The 27,261-nt window shown below is 36.2% G+C and overlaps 2 protein-coding genes across 2 annotated transcripts; one reads left to right on the top strand and one right to left on the bottom strand.

Annotated features, from left to right (window-relative positions):
• The first annotated feature begins 852 nt into the window (after nucleotides 1-852).
• LOC137031524 (GTPase IMAP family member 8-like) lies at nucleotides 853-6,182 on the top strand. Its single transcript, XM_067402533.1, has 3 exons — nucleotides 853-978; nucleotides 2,760-3,587; nucleotides 5,128-6,182. Exons 1-3 carry the CDS (start codon nucleotides 960-962, stop codon nucleotides 5,847-5,849), a joined length of 1,569 nt encoding a protein of 522 aa, XP_067258634.1. The 5' UTR covers nucleotides 853-959; the 3' UTR covers nucleotides 5,850-6,182.
• Nucleotides 6,183-9,391: 3,209 nt separating this feature from the next.
• On the bottom strand, nucleotides 9,392-19,370 carry LOC137032415 (GTPase IMAP family member 8-like). The gene is made up of 4 exons (XM_067404171.1): nucleotides 19,334-19,370; nucleotides 15,779-16,648; nucleotides 12,305-13,072; nucleotides 9,392-9,837 (listed from the first exon to the last, which is right to left on the bottom strand). Exons 1-4 carry the CDS (start codon nucleotides 19,368-19,370, stop codon nucleotides 9,392-9,394), a joined length of 2,121 nt encoding a protein of 706 aa, XP_067260272.1.
• Nucleotides 19,371-27,261: the final 7,891 nt, after the last annotated feature.

Below are 27,261 nucleotides of genomic sequence, written 5' to 3'. Positions count from 1 at the left end.
GTAATCTGTAGTAGTAGTCAGTAAATATCACAAATATGGTGGTTCACAGGAACTGATCTTATTGCATATGCATTTGTAGGAGTTTCCATTTGAGATGCAAAATTTATGGGAGTCGATTATTTAAATGAAGGCCTAAACCTGTCTTAGTCTAAACCCTGTCTGTGAAACCGGCCTTAGATTTTTATAAAAAAAAAAATCACTATGCTTTATTGCCTCGGTCAGAGTGTGAAAGTTCTCACTGAAGAAGTGATATCTATCACTCTCTGTTTATTGATGTATCCAGTTGGAGCTCAAACGCACCGCAGCTTTAAAACTGCTCGAATGACTACAGGGCAAATTTCCAAATGCACTGAGCCAACAGTGACTGATAAAGACATAAATCACTTATCAGATGCAGTGCGTTTGTCCTGTTTGTCGAACAGGTTTAACATGTGCTGAAGGGTGGAGCACAGAAACACTCTGAAGGAGAATCCAGTCTGAGATTCAGCAGTTTTGTGATTTATTTGACTGAATTTACAGCTCAGGGATGTGAAGTTTTACTAAAACAATGAACTCAAGTGCCAAAGTGTGACATTTTTATTTTCTGTGTTGTCCTGTGATCACTAAAATGATGTCTAAAAATATGTCTGTTTATCAACTTTGTTTCAAATACTGCTGCTGAAATTGATCTAATTAATTGTAATATATTAAATGAACCTGTATCCACATCCAGGTAAAACAACACCATAATACACAACCATCAAATATTTCTATTTTATTTTAATTAATCAAATTAAAGTGTGTCAGGATGCCTTTCATTCACACGTCATATAGTGTTAGTCATGTCACCGTCATTAGTAGATCACAATAGAGGGAGTTTCACAATCACAAGAGCTTGAGCTCAAACACCTTCATCCTCTCACTGGATTCAAACTGAGATCGAGCTGCTGAGAAACTACAGGAATCAAACAAACACAGAAATGAGTCCAGCACATACAGGTATGTCTGAATTAATGTGGTATAATCATAAACTGATAATATAGTCATTGGAGAGAATATTAAAAACACAAAACCTGTTTAACTAGACTGTAGTTGATCTCAGTGACTATCATGTGTTTTACACACTGTTAAAATGGGTTCTGAATACATAAACAATACAACATGATCTAGATGTGCCTGTATTCGCACCAATGGTTTAGCTAGTTAATAAAATAGTAGACCATTATTACATATAGACTACATGATAATCTGTGTGATGTCAGGTTATCAAGTTTATGATCTGTTATTGTAGTTATTATGTTTCAGATATGATCAATGCAATTTTAGACGTGTCATTTTAGGCTGAAGTGACTGTGATTGAGTCAACTTTTTAAAGTCTTATAAGCAAACTTCTTTAAAAGCTATTTTTGTATACTTAAGGTTTACAAGAATCTATTTACTTAATAAACCATTTCATCACAGGTTCTGTGAATGATTCAATGTCCATGTTGTTCTAAAGGGAAAAAAGGACAGTCTTTTTTTATCAAAAATGTAATTACTTGCTCTACGTTTGAAATGTCTTTTCTTGTTTTCTGTATATGGGCATATGCACTGTCATATTTTCTCATTTTGAGTTTAATAACATATTTTTCCTGTGTGATACGTAGTTCCTTATGTTTGTAGATTATGTTATGTTATTTTTTTATATTATGTTATTTAAGACACTGTCTCTTTAAGAGATCACACCCACTATTGGAAGATTAGTGGCATTGATGATGTTCATTTTGTGATCAGCTGTGGAAGTACATGTTTTCTACAGTCTCTTTTGTTTGCTTTTTCTTATCTTGGAAATAAGAAAACTAATCTTTTTGTTAAAGGGTTAGTTCAGCCAAAAAATTCAGTACTTACCCTCATGCCGTTTCACAACCGTAAGACCTTTGTTCATCTTCGAAACACAAATTAAGATATTTTAGTTGAAATCCGATGGCTCCGTGAGGCCTTCATAGCCACCAATGACATTTCCTCTCTCAAGAACCATAAAGGTACCAAAAACATATTTAAATCAGTTCATGTGAGTACAGTGGTTTAATATTAATATTATGAAGCGACGAGAATATTTTTGGTTCCCAAAAAAAATAAAATAACGACTTATTTAGTGATGGCTGATTTCAAAACAGTGTTTCAGGAAGCTTTGGAGCGTTATGAATCAGTGTATCGAATCATGATTCGGATCACGTGTCAAACTGACAAACTGCTGAAATCATGTGACTTTGGCACTCCGAACAACGGATTTGACACAAAAGATTCATAACGCTCCGAAGCTTCATAAAGCGTTTTTTGGTTATTTTGTTTTTTTGGCGCACCAAACAAAAATATTCTCGTCGCTTTATAATATTAATATTGAACAACTGTACTCACATGAACTGATTTAAATATGTTTTTAGTAAATTAATGGATCTTAAGAGAGGAAATGTCATTGCTGGCTATACAGGCCTCAGTGAGCCATCAGATTTCAACAAAAATATCTTAAATTTTGTTCTGAAGATTAACGAAGGTCTTATGGGTGTGGAACGACATGAGGGTGAGTAATAAATGACATTATTTTCATTTTTGGGTGAACTAACCCTTTAAACAGTAAGACATGTTTAGATTTTACACTTTTTTCCACCAGTTCATCTTATTATTTAACAACTCTCATCCAGCAATTAGTACTTATTACTAAACATTTGTTAAATAATCACATTGAAACTACAAGAATTTAGCGCACAACCTTCCTCTGATGTTTATTTGTGTTTATTCAGATCCCGATGATGCAGCTGCTGTACAGGATCTGAGGATTGTGCTGATTGGAAAAAGTGAAGCTGGAAAGAGTTCAATAGGAAACGTAATACTGGGTCGAGAGGCGTTTAAAGAGAGCAGAACCAGAGAGAGTGAGATACAGAGAGGAAGAGTAGAAGACAGAAACATCTCCATCATCGACACTCCAGGATTCTTCAACACTCACCTGACTGATGAAGAGATGAAGCAGCAGATGATGAAGAGTCTGGATCTCTCTGATCCTGGTCCTCACGTGTTCCTGCTCGTCATCAGACTCGACAGATTCACAGAAGACGTGGTGAAGATTGTGAAAAAGATTCACGAGCACTTTGGAAAGGATGCTTTCAGGTTCACTATGGTGCTGTTCACGGGGAGAGAGGCGATGTCCAAACGAGAATGGATCGAGTTCAGGCTGGACAGAAAAACTAGGGAACTTCTGAGCTTCTGTGAGGAGAAATGTGATGTGATCATTCATAAAAACAAGAGAGATAGGAAGCAGATCGCCAGTCTGTTGGAGAACATTGATGAAGTGGTGAGGAAGAACGGACGAGAACATTATATTAAAGAGATCTACCCGAAGAACAGCGAGACAAGGACAACACAAGACAGAAAAGAGAAGATCAGTCTAGAGGAGCAAATAACAAGCCAACCAGAGCATCTGATCAGACAAAAAGAGACAGAAAATATAGTTCAGAAAGACCAAAGAGAAACAAATGAGAGACAAAAAGATGGAAATCAAAGTGACACAAAACATGAAACATGTTTGATCGACAAAGAGAAAAAATCCACACCAGAAAATCAGCCAATCATAGGTAAATATTCACTGGTTTATAATTTGATATAATTTAATGGGAAAAATCATTTATTTAATACAATGTGTATGTTTGTTTATTGACATTATCTTTGGACAAACCTATAGATTAATATATACATTTGAGAAACACTAACAACAATATCTTGTAGACAGTTTATTAATTAATACTAAATTCAAAGACATTGTTGCAGTGTTTTGAGCATTAAAACAATCATAGATCAAAATACAAAATCTTGAATTCTCATGATCACATAAAAATCACGCAAAAAGTTTGAATGTGTTCATTTACACCTCTTTCTATGAAGATATGTTAAGCTTCTTTGCTGTATTTGAACAGGAGGCAAATAAAACATTTTCAATGCATAAACTATAAAATCCAACAGTGATTTTAACTCACACTTTTTAGTTAACTTTACTTAATGTCTTAAATGTAAAAATATAGTAATCCGATACTATGCCTTTTACTCAGAAAACCCAAGTTAAGATTAACTTATTGATTTGAGTACCATTTTGTGCAAAAAAAAACTTTTTTTTTTTTTAATATATACTTTTCCCTTATTTCATCCACTTCTGCAATTATCTTAATCGAATTGCATTCGCTAATGTCCCAAAATCATCTGAAATGCTGAATTGTCAATACAACAAAAAAAAAATAAAATAAAATAAGAGAACATCAAATAAGCTGATTCATAAATTGATGTTTATGTTCCTAAAACTCCCCATTATGGTGATCGGTGTTCATTTGGTTTGGCACATGGAACTTCATTTATATTATTGTAATTGACCCTTCACAAAGACCCACCCCCCTTAGTTACTGTTGCTTTGTCCGACAAGCCGTGACGCTGTCACGCCACACAGAGCGAAAAATACATCGTGGAGCAAAGAGGAAACTGACAACACGTCGACAGACAAGACAAAGCAGGTTACTTGTGATATTAAACAAAGTCCCAGCTTTCTAACTGTGTAGTTTTTTTAAGAAATCCGAACAATAAAAAACATTTTGTGGCTCTTTAATGTGTCGTGACCATGGTCATGACAGATTGCTGTAGCGCCTCAGATCAAGCGGCTCGTGAACCAATCATCTCTTAAAAGACCTCAATACACACCATTTTTTAAGTTTAAGTCCACCGAGGGTAATCTTCTAACTCCTGACTGATTTGTCAGACAAAATGGCAGATTTGGCATTATGATTGGTTAGATCACTTGTCAATCAAACTCCCGGCCAAGGGTCATTTCTCTTCCTGTTGTTGCAGTGATGCAACACAACATTATTTGATTTGAGGCATTGTCTTGAAAATAAATGTACAGATGAATGCATAAATTTGATATTACAGAAACACTGACAGAACATTTTTTTCATTTATTCATAGTTTGCAATATGTTATGACATTTTTCAGCGTTTTGAGCCTTGAAACAGTCATAGTTAGAATTTCAACAATCGTTACTGCTTTAAAAATCATACAACTATATACTTATTCCTCTTATTAACTGATGTTGTTAAGTTAATAAACTAATATGCATATTGTTTTTCTTCACAGCGTCCGATCTGAGAATTGTTCTTCTTGGTAAAAATGGATCAGGAAAGAGTTCGACAGCAAACACCATCCTGGGCAGAGATGCCTTCAAAATAAACGCACGTTTCTCATCAAGCCCTCAAACCTGTGAGAAACAAACAGCAGCTGTGTGTGGAAGAAACATCTCAGTGATCGACACTCCAGGACTGTTAGTGACGAGGGACCAGCTGAAGGCTGAGATTGAGACGTGTGTGGAGATGAGCTCTCCTGGTCCTCATGTGTTTCTGCTGGTCATCAGCCTGCATGAGAGATTCACAGATGAGGAGAAAAACACAGTCAAATGGATTCAGGAAAATATTGGAGAGAAAGCTGTTCATCACACCATCATTCTGTTCACTCACGCTGATCACCTGAAGGGTAGATCATTAGATGAGTATATCAGAGACACTCCAGATCTGCAGGGATTCACTGAGAGTTTTGGTGGCAGATTTCACTCATTTAACAATAAAGACATGGAGAACCGCTCTCAGGTCACTGAACTGATGGAGAAGATTGAGAAGATGGTGGAGAGAAATGGAGGGACGCACTACAGTGAGAGGTGTATTACATTTAAGGGAAAGACTGACAAAGAGGAGGAGGAGACAGTCAAAGTAAACCCATCCAGATGGTTGAAAGGAGTGTTTATCTTCATCATTGGTGCTCTAGCGGCTGCAGCGGTTGCTCAGAGTGGCTTTGATGGAGTATGAACATCTGGAACAACAGCAAAGCAATATAAACAAACAGCTGGAAAATCCTCTTTTGGTTGTCTTCAGTGTTACCGATTCTGAAAATAATGTGGATGAATTTGTACTTTTCATAATTATTCAGTAGGCTGGACCTAAAGTATTGTCCATCAAACATTACAGAATGTTAAAAAGTTTATGATCTTAGACTAAAATGTATGCCAAATATTTAATATTCATGTTTCAAAATATAAATATTTGTATTGTGTTTAAGCATTGCTTCATTTTTAAAAGAAAAAAAGTTTTAATTTAAACTGTATTTTGCCATATTCCATATTTAATATTTGTAATTAATAAAAGGAGCTTTCTGTCAATCATTTTGCATGTTCACTGAGATATGGCCTATGTTTATTTAATTACTTTTATCTCTAATGTGCAGTCATATCTACTACACTGTAAAAATGATATGATCAATAAGTTATGACAAGATATTTTTTTACATTGCTTTAACTCATTAAAATAAGTTAAGCAATTTCCAAGTTATACAAGATTTAACTCATTTATTAAAGTCAGTTTAATTTAAGTTGAAATGACTTGAGTTGATTGTTTAAGGCTTTTTCTGTTGTTGTTTGTTTATGTCCTTCAAATGTGTAGTCGTTCTGAAGGAAGTTTTGTTTTCTTTAATGTTTTAATGATTGCTCAGCTCAACACGTCACTGTCAAGCTCAACAAATGGTCATAGTTTCATCTATATTTTTAGTATTGAGGTCATGCAGTGATAATATTGCCTGTATCTGATAAAACATGGTGCTTCGTCATGGTCTGGTTTTGAATCCGTTGAGTATTTACCTTGAAAGAATGTAATATTTATTTTGGGTGCAGTGTTTTGTTCTCTGACAGATCTGGTTCTCAATGAGTGTCATTAAGGGTGACTCACCCTTTCATTTGACATCATTCATTCTTAAAACAGTCTCACGGAAACAAATATGACTCGAATTTCAATACGCACTTCTGACAAACCTGAAATATGTTGTTGCAGGTGCTCCAGTTTCAAGCTGGAATGTGTTTGTGCACTCATTCTTGACTCATTACTCATCAGGACACTTTCTGCTCCTCCCAAACTGCTATTACCACCTCACCAAAGATATGCTAAAAGTGTCAATAATGAAATAGTGTATATGATCAAAAGTTTTTGCTGGATTTATTTAAACTGAAAATGTCAAATGTGGATGAAACTGTGTCAGGTGTTTTGACAACAAAAAAAAAAAAAAGAAAAGAAAAGAAAAGAAAAGAAAAGAAAAGAAAAAACTGCTGCATGTGGACCCGTGTTTCCTAGCGCCTGTCCTCCATTTGTTAGGTCAATAAACTACACAAGGACTATAGATGTAAATTAATAATTCATGTCTAGAACAATTACTTACTGGGTAAAATATGAAAGTGACCTTAAACCTCAAGTATAAAATAATAATAATAATAATAATAATAATACTCCAAATGACCATTGTAGTGTCAGGTTGGTGTGATTCCAGTTAGAGAAACAAGGGAGAGTTTGATGTCCCAGTTCAAAGATTTATTCAGGTTATTCTGTATGCATGTTAATATTTGAGGTCTACAATTAAAAATAAATAAGGAACAAATAAGTAGGTTCATAAAATGTATTTCAAACAGTACAAAGTGAAATACAAGTGACATTTGTGGGGCATAACAAGTAGAAAATCTGGATACGAATATGTTACAAATAGCAATTAGTACCACAAGAATTCAAAGCATAAACAAGATTAGTATAAAATGAGCTGCAAAGATACAAATTGAATGACTTACTTTGTAATCAGTCACTCAGGAACAAACATGCAGAACTCTCTAATATGATTGGTTCTTCATATATGCAATTCAGCCAGCCTCTGTGACTGGGCAAAAGCAAATTTGAATTTCTGATTATCTTCGCTTGTTGAGATTGTCGAATAAGTCATTATTTTTTATTTGTTTTTGCACACAAAATGTATTCACGTCGTTTCATAACATTAAGGTCGAACCACTGCAGTCACGTTGACTGTAGGCCTGTCGTAATAATCCATATATCAACATATTGCACAATATATGTACATGACCTCAATCATTTTTTCGTGACGCAATATATCGCCCATTATGTCAAAGCTGCAATCCAATGTTCCGGTTCAAATATAATGTCACAGAGCAAAATGGTGCCACTAAAACAGTTTTAGCAGCAGATGTGGCCTGTTGAGGCATCTGTGCCTTTGTTCATATGGACATCTGACTGCTAAGTAAGGTTTGTTTTTTTCAGAAATAATGTGCACCCTTACTTTACAGAGAAAAGATGGACAGGGAAAAATCTGTCATTTTCAAGTGTGTTTTTTTTCTACTTGTTACTTTGCACTTAAAAAAAAAAAAAAAAAAAAATGTTTATTTACTATTTATTCAAGTTTATTTATTTAGGATATTTAATTTTTATGGTCTAAAAAAATTAAAAGGTTATTGTCATTTGAAAGTATGCAGGCCTACTTGCTTTATTATGCCATTATATTATGTTTATATATTCAGTGGCATAAAATGGTCTTAAAATTACAATAATATCATTTATTGCAATTATTTCTGGGACAATATATCGCACAACGAAAAGTAGTTATCGTGACAGGCCTATCGACTGTTTTAACAATATCTTTAGTACCTTTATGGACTTTGAAAGTGTTGATTATATTGCTGTCTATGGACAAGTCATATACCTCTCGGATTTCATCAAAAATATCTTAATTGGTGTTAAGATGAACAAAGGTCTTACAGGTGTGGAACAACATTAGGATGAGTAATTAATGACAGAATTCATTTTTTTTTTTGGGTGAACTAACCCTTTAAACAATAAATAATCCATTTGACAGTGCACACTGCAATAACATTCGCAGAAAAGAACATTTAAATAAATATAATGTTATCATCATTGATGTTAATGCTAATACAGTTAAAATTATAGTTATCGTTCTCTGTTTCAATGGGCCTTTACCACTAAAATCAGGTGTTACAATAGGTTGTGAAGGAAATTTTTAATTAACCATAACTAACATACCTTTTCTTGCAAGACTAAAATTTATATGTTTTGAAAACAAATCTAATACTAGTTCTATTACTTGGCCAAAGTGTTGTAATAATCGATGAAGATGACAAGACTGGATGGCTGTCTGATATATTTAGCCACATGACTTAATAAATTGCTTGAAAGTGATTCCAATGATATTATTCTTCTGTGTATCTGCGGTGTGGATTTTTAAACCTTTATATATATTGCTATAGTTATCATTCTTGGTGTGAAAGTTTATTTACTAATAGACCGCCCCCCCCACACACACACACCTACAGACATTTTATTATATTTCACAACCCCAATCATCTTGTTTTCTTTTAAAGATGTTGCGTTTGGTGTAGTGTCCTCCTCCATTTTTCTCCATCATTTCATCAATCTTCATCAACAGTTCTATGACATGAAAGCGGTTCTGCATTTCATCATTGTCAAATGAGTGATATCTTCCACCACAGCTGTCAATCAGTGACTTTAGGTCATTGTGTTTTTTTTTCAATATACTCAATCAAAGGTTCATCTATTAGGAAATTCAACAAATCACCATGAGTGAAAAGAATGATTGTGCGATTTAAAGCATCTTTTTCAAGGTTCTCCTCAAACCATTTCACTGTGTTCTTCTCCTCCTCTGTGAATCCCAACAGGTTGATCACAAGCAGAAACACATGAGGGCCAGGAACAGACAACTCTAAGCTTTTCTCAATCTTATAATGATCATGAACCTGAATATTCATGAGCAAGAAGGACACTAACAGTCCTGGAGTGTCTATTATTGATACGGTTCTTCCAAACACCAATGCTTCTTGTTTTTCACAGCTCCTGGTGGTTGTCATTAAACCAGCTCTGAATGCATCTCTGTTCAGGATGGTGTTTCCTGTTGAACTCTTTCCTGATCCCAGTAAACCCAGCAGCACAATCCTCAGATCTGTTAGAGTGAAAGGGATATAAATGAGAAAAGAGTGTGTTCAGGCGCATTGTTGGCGTGTTGCTATTTGTTTGTTATTGAAAGAGCGTGTTAGTAATTTGCGCCTATATGCGGGTGCACAACCCCCGTACACTCTGCTTATTACACACACAGGGATGCGCAGCACACAAACATGCCAGATATTAAAAATAAAAGATTATTATTGAGTGCATAAAGATAAAAATGCTTTAGTGGAATCTGGCTTGTCCCGTAGATGGTCGCGCGCTTTAACCTCACACGAGAGCAGATCTGTTTCCTCGCTAGAGAAGCCTTCAGTTTTTCCACTTGCAAATTCCGCCATGTAAATAGCGAATCCGTTATGGTGTGAGCGCAACTGGCTTTTAAAGGAAATAGGAGATGAGACTCTGATTGGTTTATTGCTCATTACACCCAAAAAACACCCATTACTCATTAAGAGAATTGGCACTACCCTTTTAGACCATGCACCGGGCACGCCAACCATTTTCCCCATCATTTAACTTTAGGCGCTTTAGTGCGCTTTAGACCATGGGCTTAGATCGTTAAAATAGGGCCCAATATCTTATATCTCGGCTCAGGATGGTCGCAGCTCCTCAAAACACAAACTACAGCCGTTTAGGACTGAGACTCAAATCCTTTCCAACACAACTGCCCATAAATGTAAAACCATGAGCAATCTTTATCATCACATTTGGCCTTAAAATATAAGTATGAGCAACAAAAATGTGCAAACTGTTTTTGTTTCTTTTCTTTTTTTCCTAGGAGCAACTTCCATGGACTACTGTCTTTATGACTGTGATTATTAACAGCACTATTCATACCAGGATCATTTTACATTACACTGTGTTTCAAATTATTATGCAAGTGACATATCAGTAAGATTTCAGTAGAATAAACATTCAGATTTTAGTTTTTCTAAGAAAATTTTTGTTTGTTTATTTATCCATGTCTTTTTAGATAACTGGTATCAATCTCAGACAAAATAATTTGCCAGATCTATGAAAACCCTACTTAGAGGTTGTTCCACATTATTAAGCAAGTCATAGTTCTCATGCAATATGGAGAGGAAGAAAGATCTTTCTGAAGATGAAAAGCATGAAATGGTGCAATGTTGTGCAAAAGGCACGAAAACAACTAATATTGTGTGAAACTGAATGGAGATTATCGAATTATCATAAGATTTGTGAGTGATTTAGAGCACAGCAGGAAAAGAGGAAAGTTCCTGTCAAAAAAAATTAATTGTATTAAAAGGGCAGCTATAAAAAAAGCCAATGTTGAGCAGCAAACAGGTATTTGAAGCTGCTGGTGTCTCTGGAGTCTTGAGAAGCTCTCCATGCAGGCTGACAGTTGTGCGTAAAGATGCATTTTAGACACCACTAACCAAACCTCACAAAGAGAAACATTAACAGTGGGTTTAGAAATACATGAAGACTCATTTTTAAATAGTTTTATTCACTGACTAATGTCGTACTACAATGGATGGTCTAAATGGATGGATTTCTGGATGGTTGGTGAATGGCCACCACGTTCCAACAAGACTGCGACATTAGCAAGGAGCTGGTGGGTGATGATTTGGGCTGGAATACTGGGACGTGAGATGGAGGGTATTAAAATGACTTTTGCAAGATATGTGGTGTTCATAACTGGCCACTTTCAGCTATGGTATATAAATGAGGATAGTGCATAGTACAATGCACTATGCACTATCCCATGCTGCAAAAAACACCACAGCAATAAAACTGTTTGAAAATGTATTTCTACACCCACTGTAAATGTTTCTCTTTGTGAGGTTTGGTTAGCGGTGTCTAAAATGCATCTTTACGCACGACTGCCAGCCTGCATGGAGAGCTTCTCAAGACTCCAGAGACACCAGCAGCTTCAAATACCTGTTTGATGCTCAACACTGGCTTTTTTTATAGCTGCCCTTTTAATACAATATTTTTTTTTTGACAGGAACTTTCCTCAATAAGCCTTTATCTGACCGAGTTCTGCTGTGCTCTAAATCACTCACAAATCTTAAGACAATTCGATAATCTCCATTCAGTTTCACACAATATTAGTTGTTTTCATGCCTTTTGCACAACATTGCACCATTTCATGCTTTTCATCTTCAGAAAGATCTTTCTTCCTCTCCATATTGCATGAGAACTGTGACTTGCTTAATAATGTGGAACAACCTCTAAGTAGGGTTTTCATAGATCTGGCAAATTATTTTGTCTGAGATTGATACCAGTTATCTAAAAAGACATGGATAAATAAACAAACAAACATTTTCTTAGAAAAACTAAAATCTGAATGTTTATTCTACTGAAATCTTACTGATATGTCACTTGCATAATAATTTGGAGCGCGGTGTAGATACTTCTAATAGTTCTCTCTACAAATAAGTGTTGATTTTTAAAAACTTGCACAAATTTAAGAATCAAAACACAAGTGGTTTAGGAATTACCTTGTTTTGAAAGATTTCTGTGCATCATCGCTGTCTCTAGTGATGATCTCAGAGCCATTTTACTTAACTCAAGACCCATCATGAGACCCAAGAGATCTCTTAGTCTACGTAGTCCTTGTAACCTCCGCTGCCTCTCTGTGGCCTCTTCACTATTGTTTTGTCTCTTCTCATCTTGTTTCTGAGCCCTTTGACTCATTTCATTAGTGTAATGTTCTCCTCCATTGTTTTTAATCAGTTGATCAATCTTCTCCAGCAGCTCTGTGACCTGATCTTGATTGTGTCTGTCTTGATTGTTGATTGAGTGAAATCTTCTACCACAGCTGTCAATCAGCGACTGTAGATCAGGGCTTTTCCCGATATACTGATCCAGTGATTCATCCATCAGCAAATCCACATGAGTGAACAGAATAAAAGTGTAATGTACAGCTTCTTCTCCAAAGTTCTCCTGAATCCATTTCACAGTGTTTTTCTCCTCCTCTGTGTATCTCCCATTCAGTCTGCTGACCAGCAGAAACACATGAGGACCGGGAGCAGACATTTCTAAACATTCCTCAATATCACGTTTAAGTTTATGCTGAAAGTGGAAATCTAACATTCCTGTAGTATCAGTGATTGAGATGGATCTTCCAGACACCACCGCTTCTTGTTTCTCACAGGTTAATGTACCAGACTGAGCCCCTGCTCTAAATGCATCTCTACCCAGGATGGTGTTTGCTGTTGCAGTCTTTCCCACATCAATTTTACCAAGGACCACAATCCTCAGATCTGCTGAAATGAGAGAGAATAAATGCTTTTGTTTACACATTCCAACAGTTCATCATATTTAATCCTATAAAGCCAAAATATTTTATTTGTGAATTTCTAAAGCATTTCTTTTAAATGACCAAAACCCATTGCAAACAATCTACTATATGACTTCTGTCATTTGATTGATAGTTTATACTATTTTAGCAAGTAAAATGCCTTTTAGTATAATTGTAAAAGACAGACAAGGCTTAAAGGAACACTCCACTTTTTTTGAAAATAGGCTCATTTTCCAACTCCCCTAGAGTTAAACAGTTGAGTTTTACCGTTTTCGAATCCATTCAGCCGATCTCCAGTTCTGGCGGTACCACTTTTAGCATAGCTTAGCATAGTTCATTGAATCTGATTAGACCGTTAGCATCGCGCTTAAAAATGACCAAAGAGTTTTGATATTTTTCCTATTTAAAACTTGACGCTTCTGTAGTTAAATCGTGTACTAAGACCGACGGAAAATGAAAAGTTGCGATTTTCTAGGCTGATATGGCTAGGAACTATACTCTCATTCCGGCGTAATAATCAAGGAACTTTGCTGCCGTTCCATGGCTGCAGCAGTGCAATGATATCACTCAGCGCCTGTGAGCCCCTGCTTGCACAGGGAACGTGCCTTGCAACCAAGGAGACGTTTGTGAGAGACGCTGCATAATATCATTGCGCCTGCTGCAGCCATGGAACGGCAGCAAAGTTCCTTGATTATTACGCCGGAATGAGAGTATAGTTCCTAGCCATATCAGCCTAGAAAATCGCAACTTTTCATTTTCTGTCGGTCTTAGTACATGATTTAACTACAGAAGAGTCAAGTTTTAAATAGGAAAAATATCAAAACTCTTTGGTCATTTTTAAGCGCGATGCTAACGGTCTAATCAGATTCAATGAACTATGCTAAGCTATGCTAAAAGTGGTACCGCCAGAACCGGAGACCGGCTGAATGGATTCGAAAACGGTAAAACTCAACTGTTTAACTCTAGGGGAGTTGGAAAATGAGCCTATTTTCAAAAAAAGTGGAGTGTTCCTTTAAGCTAGTCCTAGACTTAAATGCATGTTTGAGCTGTTTTAACTGAAAGCAACCTGTACTGACATATCTTAAAATATGTCAGTGCCATGGTTTTGTCTCAAGATGCACACCAATGATGTTATTTTCTAGTGTATGTTTATAAAAGCTACTTAAATATCCTAATTGAACAAATGCCTAATCCGGGCTTAGGCTAAACCCTGTTTGTGAAACCGGGCCTTAATGAAGTAATATGTTAAACTAATGCGAAAAAGTCAAGTAAAACTGCTCAACTTAAGTGAACACTGACCACCATAATGGTGATATCAATTCCATTCATGAGTTATAACCATTTTAGAAAAAGTGGCTCTGCCCACTGCTAACATTTTGGCAACCCTTAGACACCGTGAATCGAAATTTCATTTTTTATTTTTAAATATATTGACAATCTGACTCCAGAGAATCTGCAGTGGTTTAGTTCCGATCGGGCCAAAACCTAGGATTAGTTCGTAAAAGTAGGATTTTCAAAAAATCCAAAACACCTGAAAATTTCAATGATCAAATCCATTTTGAGCCAATGATTCCATCTATATAAGACACTTGAGCCTACACCTAGCTCAGAGGTAGGCAAGTATGGTCCTAGAGAGCCGCTGTCCTGCAGAGTTTAGCTCCAACCCTGAAAAAATCCTTCAGCTGCCTATAGCCTTAGTAATCCTGAAGAGCTTGATTTGCTTGTTCAGGTGTGTTTGATTAAGGTTGGAGTTAACTCAGCAGGACACTCTCTAGGACTGAACTTGCCTACCCCTGACCTAGCTGTTTATGAGTTATAAGCGATTTTGTACTAAGCGCCCCCATCAGGCCAATCGGGGCAAACCTTGGTCTCGTTGTAGATGGTGTGAGTACTACCAGCCCTCAAAGTTTCAAGTCTCTATGACTTACAGTTTGGTTTGCCCGATCACTTTTAGGGGAGAATGCTGATCCTTGGAAAATTTAACAATTACAATAGGGTTTCAGCTGTACACGCTTAAAATAATAATAATTTCCTCAAATTTAATTTCGTTTTACACACTATATTTAACCTACATATCTGGGCCTCTTCGGTCAGAACTGACCAAAGAATTTTACGTTTTAAAAAAAGAAAAAGTCACATTTGGCTCTAAAGTCACACTTGGCTCCTTCATAGTCAATAATAATGGACATAGGGAATTAATGGGAAATACAAAAAAATACCAAAACTTGAATATGTCATGAAAATAATCTTTTGGTGGTACAAACTGCAACTCAAATTCAACCATGATGCCAAAACAAACAACAATGAAGGGGTTAATCTCTAAAACAAATCAATAAATTAATAAATCAAAAATCAAAAAAATCAAAAACAATTCTTATAAAAATAATTAAATACATGAATATTAATTTTAATGGAAAAAATTGTTCATATAAATTGTAAAATATTGCATAGTATACATAAAATACCCTCAAAATTCTAAATAATAAAAAATATATATATTATTGAACAAACATACATCACATTGATAAAATGACATGATGGCATATATTTTTTTAAAACATGAAAATATTAGGAATAAAACCAAAAATGGTGCAATAATTACCTAGCCTTGAATGTCTTGGTGTCATTCTTCTTTCGATTGCCTATCTTTGTCTTTCTTTCTCTGTGTGACTTTCTGTTTGTTTCCTGAGATCTTCCTTCACTTTCAGATATTGTGCTCTCTCCTTCACATCCTCTTTCTTCTTCTCATTATGGTCTTTTATTTTCTCTTCTTTGTGTTTGGTTTTTATTTCCTCCTCTTGATTCGTCTCTTCTCCCTGCTTCCATGCATCTCTCTTCTCTTGTCTTTTCCACATCTGTTCTTGTTTCATTATCTGTTCTTCCTGTTTCTGTCTCTTTTCTTTGTATTTCACGCTCTCCTTCTGCTCTCTGAGTTTTAACTGGTTCTTCAGGTAGATCTCATTGCTGTAGTTTTGTCCTCCATTGTTCTTCACCATTTCATCAATACTCTTCAGGAGCTTTGAGATCTGGTTGGGATCACACTCATTTTTGCTGTTTATCACTTGAAATCTTCCTTTAAAATTGTTTAGTATTTTCTGTGTTTCTTCACTCTCAATAATTTGAGTACATTTTCTTTTGGAAATTTTTTCCCGTCCAATAAAAAGCACCATAGTGAAGAGCAAAGATTCTTCTCCAAAGTTTTCCTGAATTTTCTGCACAATGTTCCTCTGCTCCTCCTCAAAGTTCTCCAGGTTGATGACAAGCAGGAACACGTGAGGACCAGGATCAGAGAGGTACAGGCTCTTCATCATCTGCTTCTTCATCTCTTCCTCATTCAGGTGAGTGTTGAAGAATCCTGGAGTGTCGATGATGGAGATGTTTCTGTCTTCTACTCTTCCTCTCTGTATCTCACTCTCTCTGGTTCTGCTCTCTTTAAACACCTCTCGACCCAGTATTGCATTTCCTGTTGGACTCTTCCCAGCTCCAGAGACTCCCAACAGCACAATCCTTAGATCTTCTGAATCAGGTGCTTCATCAGGCTCTGTGAAACAGGCATTAGCAACTTTATTAGCTGCTGCTTTTCTTGTGACTGATTGTAGATTTTATTCAGGGTTTTTCACATTTAATTTTTAAAACTTTTTAAGTTAATTCCAAACCATGAATTATTGAATTTGTTGCTGCCATACAGCAGTCCGCCCTTTTCACAGTATTTCACACTCACTCACAAAGGTAAAACAAACATATACAGCTTTAAACAGCAAAAGGAATATTCTGTGTTCAATTTAAGTTAACTCTTTCCCTGCCATTGAAGTAAATGTCCCCATTTATTAGACCAGGGGTTTTCATACCTGTCCTGGAAGACCCCAGCCCTGTACATTTTGTGTGTCTTCCTTATTTGATGCACCTATTTCAGGTCTTGCAGTCTCTACTAATGAGCTGATGAGTTAAATCAGGTATGATAGATGAGGGAGACATACAAAATATGCAAAGCCGAGTGTCCTCCAGGACAGGTTTGAAAACCCCTGTATTAGACAACGCTTCCCTGCCATTGACGGTAATTTCAGGCTTTCCATGTTTTCACTGTTATAGGGTGCGCTATTACACATCTTCTGAAAGTGTACTGAATCTCCTGCTCAAAAGACGTAAAGAATAAGCAGAAATAAGCAATACGAGGTGCTTCTCAATACTCAAATTGATGTTTCCTCGTTTCCTCGCTCCTTCATCCTCCAACCGGAAACCGATCGAACTCAGCCATCTCAATTCTCTAATTGCACCGTGAGGAGGCAAGGAACGAGGAGTGAAGAAGCTTCCTGACACACAGGTGTATCCTTTGCTGAAGTCTTTCTTATCGAAAAACCTGACACACATACATTCTCCTCCCCCTTCACATCTGTCACAATAATTTTAAAATGTATTCTTTACTTTAGCAGTTTAAATAAATGTTACATCTCACATATTTCAACGGGGCATCATGCTTTATTAATATTTATTTATTTTTTTTTTTTAATAACAAATAAAATAAAAGATTCCTCAAGCACAGCTGATTATGCTTTGAAGTAGGGCTGGGACAATATATCAATGCATCACAACTGTGGATAATTTCTGATATTTTCCAAATGCATTGCAGATCGATTCTGAGCTTAGTTTTTAACAGCAGATGGCGCTGGGTTGGTTTTTAACCGCACACTCAAATGCTCATGAAGAAGAGCGCTTGTGCGTTTGGCTGAGTCTGAGAATGTATTTGAATCTCAGTATGCTTATATGACGCAAGATTGATGTAAACATCCCACTGTAAACACTCTTGTAATTCACTTCAACCTTTTCAAACTTTATGAATGATTATTTTATAGAAGGTTTAAGTGGTGTTTGTATTGGAAGGAATTGGAAGAGAGCAGAGTATGGTTGTTTCTAAAGCACACAGTGCCATCTGCTGTTGAAGACTAAACCAGAATCGATTTGAAAGAAAATTGCAATACATACAGAAAATATCAGAATCGTTCCAGAATAATTTCTCAATTTGTGATGCATTGATGTATTGTCCCAGCCCTACTTTAAAGCGACGCTTGAGTGATCAAGAACATTCTAATATACAAATTACATTTCCTTCTATCTACAAAGTCAAATGGAATGCAAAACCTTTGAAGCTCAATACACTATATTGCCAAAAGTTTTGGGACGCCTGCCTTTACGTGCACATGAACTTTAATGACATCCCATTCTTAATCCGTAGGGTTTAATATGGAGTTGGCCCCCCCTTTGCAGCTGTAACAGCTTCAACTCTTCCGGGAAGGCTTTCCACAAGGTTTAGGAATGTGTTTATTGGAATTTTTGACCATTCTTCTAGAAGCGCATTTGTGATGTCAGGCAGTGATGTTGGCGAGAAGGCCTGGCTCACAGTCTCTGCTCTAATTCATCCCAAAGCTGTTCTATCGGGTTGAGGTCAGGACTCTGTGCAGGCCAGTCAAGTTCCTCCACACCAAACTCATTCATCCATGTCTTTATGGACCTTGCTTTGTGCACTGGTGCGCAGTCATGTTGGAACAGGAAGGGGCCATCCCCAAACTGTTCCCACAATGTTGGGATAATGAAATTGTCCAAAATGTCTTGGTATGCTGAAGCATTAAGAGTTCCTTTCACTGGAGCTAAAGGGTCAAGCCCAACCCCTGAAAAACAACCCCATACCATAATCCCTCCTCCACCAAACTTTACACTTGGCACAATGCAGTCAGGAAAGTACCGTTCTCCTGCAACCACCAAACCCAGACTCGTCCATCAGATTGCCTGTCAGAGAAGTGTGATTGGTCACTCCAGAGAACACGTCTTCAACTGCTGTAGAGTCCAGTGGCGGCGTGCTTTACACCACTGCATCCAACGCTTTGCATTGCACTTGGTGATGTAAGGCTTGGATGCAGCTGCTCGGCCATGGACACCCATTCCATGAAGCTCTCTACGCACTGTTCTTGAGCTAATCTGAAGGCCACACGAAGTTTGAAGGTCTGTAGCTATTGACTCTGCAGAAAGTTGGCGACTTATGCGCACTGTGAGCATCAGTATGTGCTGACCCCGCTCTGTGATTTTAGTGGCCGAACACTTTGTGGCTGAGTTGATGTTGTTCCCAATTGCTTCCACTTTGTTATGATACCACTAACAGTTGACCCTGGAATATTTAGTAGTGAGGAAATTTCACGAATAGACTTATTGCAAAGGTGGCAACCCATCACGGTACCACACTTGAATTCACTGAGCTCCTGAGAGCGACCCATTCTTTCACAAATGTTTGTAGAAGCAGTCTGCATGCCTAGTGCTTGATTTATACACCTGTGGCCATGGAAGTGATTGGAACACCTGAATTCAATGAATTCTGAATTCTGTTTTAAGAATATATTGTTTGGATCTTGTGGCTATATACTATTAAAACAAGTATTTTCCCCATTCGATTCTATTGTTGCTATGTTTTTAAAAAGAAGAGACAAGTGGAAGTTTTATACAACAATATGCCACAAATGCTATCGGTTGTGCTGAACTTTGTCTTGAACTACTCCTATTCCAAACTAGTTTTTAAATTCATTTATTTATTTATTTATTTATTGGAAAGGATGATTTTCCCCTGAAAAAAAATGCATGAATGCTTTTCCAAGACAATGAATTGTCAACAAATTGTAAACACTGCTGCAATTTTTAATGAGTATGTTAAGGGAGTAAGTTAATTTCACATCTAAATTCTGTCTATACTCTACATCAGGGGATCCCAGCCACATCCTTGGAGCATCCCCACCACTGCACATTTGTATGTCTCCTTTCTCCCTTAGCACTGCATGTTTTGCATGACTGCCTAATAAAACACACCTGATTCAGGTCATCAGCTCATTGGTACAGGCTCAACGACCTGAAATGTGTGTGTCGTGGGGGGCTCCAGGAACGTGGTTGGGAAAACCCTGTTCTACATTTTCTATTTTACATGCATTTACTGACCATGTTGTGCTGATGCCATTTTTTTTTTTTTCAATTAATTGACTAGGTCAATTAATCTCTCCTCTTCTCATCTTGCAGTCTCAGTGATCACAGTATATCTGCATAGATAAAAATAACAGATAAAGACTGAATATGTTGTTCTCTGCAATGATTAATTTCATGAGTATATAAAATGACAAAAGAGTACTTGGTTATGGAAATAATAAAATGTCCAGTTTTCTTGATGTAAGAGGAAAGATTTTAAGGTTAGTATGACGTTCCTGAAACATTATTTCAACTTAATTTTTACAAAAAACTACAAAAAAGAACATACAAATAACATATACATGTCCAGTTTCCTTAACGTTATTAGAACATCATGTTCATGAAACTTTCTTTCAAACATTTGAACACCAGCTGTTAACAAGCAGAATCACTAAAGAAAAGAGGAACACAGAGATTTAGATGTTGATGATGGATTGTTTTGTTTGACGTCAACTTTATGGTGACCAGTGTTTGCTTTAGTTGTGCTCTTGCATTGACGCATTAATGACAATCAAGTGACTGTTTAACCCTTAAAGATCGAGACAGCACAAACAAAAAAACAACATAACAAACACAAGATAACAGGTTTGCATGAGAGCACTCTCTGACAAAGCATAACTTTGGCATAACACAAGCCAAAAACAAGTATAAAACAGCGGTACACATCAGATGAGGAATTACAATTTATGTTTTCAAACGAGTTGCTGCACAATGTCCTGGTAGAATTGATTCCGATGGAGATAAGTGGAGCAGCCAAGAGTTTCGTTTCACTTTTGCTTCTGTGTTCTGTTATCATATAACAATGTTTCTATTTACTTTACTTCCTCAACTTTTTTGAATACATTTACATTGTCAGTAAATAAAAAAACACCAGTTTTTTACTGAAAAGTGCCTATAATGTTGTAATAAATGGCTATAAATTGCTTAGGGATTGTTGCATGTTGACAAAATTTCATCTGGAAGTCTAAAACATCCAAGTGTACCTTATAAAGGAAAAAAAAAAATCCAAACTTCAGGAGGTTCTGTTTGAGTTCACAGTAAAAAAAAAAAAAAAATGCTGCTTTTTTTCTTTATTCTGGATAATTCATCCATTCTCTGATAAAAGAAATATAAAATTGGGACTTTAAATGAGCTAGATTGAAATTCCAAATTATGTTTAAAATGAAATATGGCTCTTGATGCTGACTGCTAGAAAAGTATAGGCGAGTCAGGTGCCCCAAAAATGCTCTAGGACATTAAGAGGAAATTAAGAGTCTAGGAAATTAAAAAAAAAAAAAAGTTGCCTTGCCTTGCCTATATAAATAGTAAAAGAATCCAGCTGCATGACATATACATGCCGAATTGCATGCTGGGAGTCATGACTGTGTTTTGCATGCTGACATCAATCATGTCACCATTGTTGTGTTTCATAAGCTGATTGTTCATGTCTGTGAGAGTATAAAACACTGTTTTATTAACCTCTTGTTTAAAACATGTTTTCGTTTTTAATAAAATCTGATTTTCAGAACAGTATCACAAAGTCAGTAATATAATATTTTAGCAATTAATAGCAATAAACCCTTGTGGTCAGAGAATCAGAATACTTATCAATTAGCAGTCAACGTCATGATGTTATTCTGTCTCCAACTCTCCTAATGCAATAAAAGACACTAATACTGCAACCAGATCGATCTAGTCAAGAGCCCAACTACAGCAAACACTGATCACCACAGCGGTGACTTAAAACGTTTGTTCCTCTTCAGTGATTCTCTTTGTTAACTTCAGCTGTCGTCACTAAAGCTCACACTGAGCTCTGTTCATGAATCACAGGGGATTTTGTTGTGTAGCAGCCAACCTTAATCTGTATTTTAAGCCAGAAAGTTAACGATCTTTAATATTTAAAGGATGTTCGAGGAATGTTGTTCAAAGAATGTTTTCTGCCAACATTACGAGAACATTCATCAAATACTAATAACAATATCTGGTGATTTCATGAACATTGTTTTGAAAGTGTTACATAACATTTGCATAACCTTTATGTAAATTAAAAAGAAAAGTTAGGAACAATAACTTTGGGACAGGCTACAAAACTTCGTTCCAAAGATGTTATTTTAAAAGAGGAAACACAACCTTATTCATTTGTTTGTTAGTTGCCATTCTAATGTTTAATAGAACATTTTCTTACAGCGTTAGATAACATTTTTCAATAACTTTACCTTTTGAGAACATTATTAAACATTAACATTGAACAAACATTCTATTAATGTTATTTGAAGAATGTTTGTTCATAACTTTGAGGGAACTTTGCCAGAATGTTAGATATGAGAACAATCCCTGTCAGCTGGTTATAACGAGTCAACATGAACTGTAAAGTTAGCACAGAGAGGCTTAAGTTGTTTTATTTGTAAATAAAAAGTAAGAATTAACAACAACAACATTTACAAAACTCTAATGTGGGAAAAGCAAGTTAATATTTCATGTTGTGTCTAGTAACATAATGATGTAATGTCAAATTAACAGAAAAACATTTCACTTCAATATTAGTATTTTGTTTCTTTCATAGTTATATATGTGAGTAGTGTGTGAAAGTATTACCTTGCTCAGTCTGTCTCTTGCTGCGCGTGAAGCTGCTCTCCTCAATACAGGGAACCACGCGCGTCACTTTGCTTTAAAAAAGAAGGTCATCATCTTAGCTGATTAGAAAGATTTAAACGACAATTCCTGTGACGATTTTTTTTTTTTAGGGGCCAATCCCCGAAGGGGCTGTAGCCCCTATTGTAATTGTACGTTTTCCCTTTTATTATTATTATTCTTCCTCCCGAATGGGAGTCTATGGCAGCCCTATCAACGGAACATGAGAAAATGATGAAATTTGGCACAGTTGTAGAGATGCTCATGAATAGTGATTGGACCAAATTTGGAGTCTCTAGAACCAACTCTATAGCGCCACCACCAGTTCAAAATTTCAACATTCTAACGGTTTTAACATTTGAACTGTTTGTCATAGAAAAATTAAATTTAGTTCATCTGATTCGTCTCTTTATGCTGATGCTATTCAACTTCTTACATTAAGTCTCCACCCATTACAGTAGCGGCCATTTTGAAAAGTACAGTATTTGTTTTTTTCGCTTCTCCTCCTTCAAAATTTGTCCAATTTTGTCCAATCTTTGATCAGATTATCTTTGGACTGAGCCGCACAGAAATGACTGAACAGATTTTTTTTATTCATCTTTGTTCAAAGGTTATGATGTCACGAAGTTAACAAGGTCGACCCGAAATTAGTATAGAGGCTGTATCTCGGCCAAACTTTGAGCAATCGAAACAAAAATTGGTACGCTTCATCAGAACCATGGTCTGAGGGTCTATGCCAAACTTGGGAACAGCGCCACCTACAGGTCATGAGATATGAAAAATGGCTATTTTGGCCAATAACTTTTGAACAGTTGAAAAATCAAGTGAAAATCAAGATCTTGGTGTCTATGGATTCCTTGGATCATGCCGAATCCGACGATACCGATTCTGTCAATATTGGATGTATCACGTGTCCGCCATTTTGAATTTTGTCATAAATTGCGATATCTTTTAAACAATTTGACATATCTTCACAAAAATTGGTATGTATGACCTTTAGAAGGTCGTGAAGGTACCTGAGAAGTTTCAGCACAGCGCCACCTACTGTTCCACAGATGTAATGATTATTTCAAAAACGCTTATAACTTTTGAAAACACTTTCCAAAATGTGTATGCTTCATGTCATTTTATTCCCTGGCTTATGCCGATTCCGACAATGTATCATTTGCCATTTTCCTTAAATGTACCTGTCTGCCATATTGAAGTAAATGAAAAACAGTTTTTTCGCTACTCCTCCTACAAATTTTGGTCAATTTTGTCCAAAATCAGCTCAGATGATCTTTGGACCGAGCCGCACAGAATTGACTGAACAGATTTTTGATATTCACTACCATTTCCGAGATATTCATCTCTGAATGTGACCTTGCTTGTGTTTGTTGTCTTATGCTAGTTAGCTTAGCACAGTAATTGCTTAGCATGCTAAACTATTGCTATTCTTTCTAATGTGGTCTTCAGTCAACAGGTTAACCAAAACTTAGTTGGCATTAAATAACTTTGCATACTAATATGGTTAACATGCTATGAAGCTTTTTTTTTTTTTGTGAACTCTTTCTCACACTGAAACCTCTGCTTAGCATACTGATGAACTTGCATGGCTGATTAGCTCAATGTGTTACGCCACGGATCCCGAATGCTCTGCATCGTGGGTTCGAAACTCAGTGTGACACATGCCCAGACCGCATGAGGTACTGTGGCAGGAAAAGATGCAGAACTTGTGTCTGTTCTAGGCATTCTGCCTAAAACTGGTCTAATCTGAAGCTATCACATGCAATTCCTTTATGTCCAAATTCGTAGTTATTCTTCTTCCCCCTGTATGGTAATCAATGAACCATAAGAAGGAAAATTATCAAATTTGGCATGCTTGTAGTGATAGTAATTAAAAGTAATTTGACCAACTTTGGAGTATCTAGGACTAAGTCTATAGCGCCACCACCAGTTCAAATATTCACTTTTGTAAAGGTTATAACTTTTGAACCCTTTGTTCCAGAAAAATGAATGTCAATACAACTGATTCCTCTCTTCATACTGATCACATTCAATATCTTACATCAAGACTCCACCCAGTACAGTAGTGGCCATTTTGAAAAGTACAGTATTCCATTTTTTCACTACTCCTCCTACAATTTTTGTCCAATTTTGTCCAAAATCAGCTCAGGTGATCTTTGGACCGAGCCGCACAGAAATGACTGAATGGATTTTTGATATTCGCTACCATTCCCAAGATATTCATCTCTGAATGTGACCTTGCTTGTGTTTGTTGTCTTATGCTAGTTAGCTTAGCATGCTAATTGCTTAGCATGCTAACCAGTTGTCATTCTCTTTAATGTGGCTCTTCAGCTATCAAGTTAACCATGAGCTTCATTAGCATTAAGTTAGCTTAGCATGCTAATATGGTTAGCATGCTAAGTAATGCTTTTTTGTAAATTCTTTCTTACACTAAAAGTTCTCTTCCACAGATTGTTGAATGTGCATCCTCAAGTAGCTCAATGTGTAAAGCCAGTTACCTGATGAGCTCTGCACCCCAAGATAGTGGGTTTGAATCCCAGGTGGAGCGGTTTTATGAAATAGTGTGTTTTGATTCCTTTATTGCCTCTTGGATTAGAAATAAATGCTTTTTGTTTCATGCTGTGTTCATTTTCATCTAAGCTTATGTACATAAGTTCTGAGTTCATTTTCGCCCGTAATTCTGAACCAGCTGTTTCATGTTTGTTCATTTTCTGCTGTTTTTCCTCTTCCTGCTCTGTATTGCGCTACAGCATGATGAGCTGCAGAATGATCTAAAGTAGTTATTAAATATAACATTCAGTGCAGTTTTATAAAAATTCTTCATTTTGAGTTCATTTTCACATGAACTAATGAACTTCGGCAGGTGTGCCAACATTCACCTGCACAGTGGCGCAATGAGTTGAGAAATGGACATTGGACCCGGAGGTTGTGGGTTCGAATCCTGTGTGGGGTGCCTTTATACAATTGTGTGTAATGAGTCATTTTGATACCTTTTTTATCCAAATAAGCATTGTACTAATCTTTATTCCTCTTGAATGAGATACAAGTGTTTTTAGTTCATTCCGTGTTCATTCTCTGAACTTCTATTAATGTTCATTTCATTTCCACCTGTCCTTCTGAACGAGCTGTTTAGCATGTACATTCAATTTCTGCTGTTTTTGCTCTTCCTGCTCCGTATTGCGCTACTGCCCCTTCTGGGGCTTGGCCCCGAATTGCTGCTTGCAGCTATATTTTATTACTATTATTATTATTGGCCCCTTCAATTGAGGAGTATTTAATTTAATAACTTAATACGTCTGCCGCCGAGTCTCGAGATTACGTAGGCTAAACTAGTTAAACTTACGGTGTTTCAAAAGGGACAAAAATATAATTTTATTTGATCCAGTCTATGTACTCGAGCTAAGGCAACTGTGGACGAGCGCTAGACCAGAGCGCGCGCAGATCGTGCGCGACAAGAGAACGTTGAGCTTCTTCCTCCTGCCAGTTTAAAAGTCATTGTTCGAGTGGGAAGAGAAACTGAAAGTGTTAACTTGATGTTATATCAGTAATATAATCTTAGTTTATCCAGATGATTGTCTAAATAAGTCTGTGATCATTTCATTTAATATACACGTATGCTATAAATACAACCAAGTGCAATAGCTAAATATTAAGGTATTAATAACTCACACTATGAATCATTAAGCATTAGAAAATAGTTGATTCATTATTTATAAAGTATATATATATATATATATATATATATATATATATATATATATATATATATATATATATATATACATACATACATAAAAATTATTTTGACATTTGTTGATATATTTTTACTAGTGGGTGCAGGACACTATAGTTCATTTATGTAAGTGAGGATAATTAAATAAAGTAAACTGTGACATATTATACCCACAAATTCTTCATACAGTGGACTACCAGTAAAATTGATAAAAATTTGAAAGCAAAAATTATTCTGACACTTTGACCTGACCATGTTTTGCTGAAGTGTTATCTGACGTAATTAAGATTTTATATTCTGACACAGTTTAACTCTGAGATCTTGTCATATTTTATTATCTTTTTTTTTTTTAAACTATAGTGAATAAACTGTATTAGTGAATAAAATGTATCTGAATACATTTTGGTTTGTCTGTATATATCACAGTAAAAAAAAATAATATATAAAAATTAATTCACTCAACTCAACTTTTTGAGTTATCGTTTTTGCTCTGACTTAAATTAAGTTGTAATTACCTAGAATATTAAGTATGTTCAACTTGCCAAATTTAATGTTGTTTGAACTATGCCGGGGCCTCTGAGCTGTAAGATATGCATCTGTTTTCTGTCCCCTGAAACAGCATTTTTTTTTAATTTCTATGGAAAAATGCTCGCTCTTTTTCTGCTTGCTCAGTGGCAGTTTCTTGACAGGAGGAAGAGGTTCTAGCAGACCAATCACAGCGCTTGCAGTCCGTGTAGAATTGACGCGTTGTTACATTTTTGAAGAGGTGCACGTCAGGCTACTCGTAGGCTGTGTGTGCTACACTCAGC

This window comes from Chanodichthys erythropterus, chromosome 12 (assembly GCF_024489055.1).
Source record: "Chanodichthys erythropterus isolate Z2021 chromosome 12, ASM2448905v1, whole genome shotgun sequence".
Lineage (NCBI taxonomy): Eukaryota > Metazoa > Chordata > Actinopteri > Cypriniformes > Xenocyprididae > Chanodichthys > Chanodichthys erythropterus.
The sequence above is the reverse complement of the archived record's forward strand: the minus strand, read 5'-3'. Positions and strand labels throughout refer to the sequence as shown.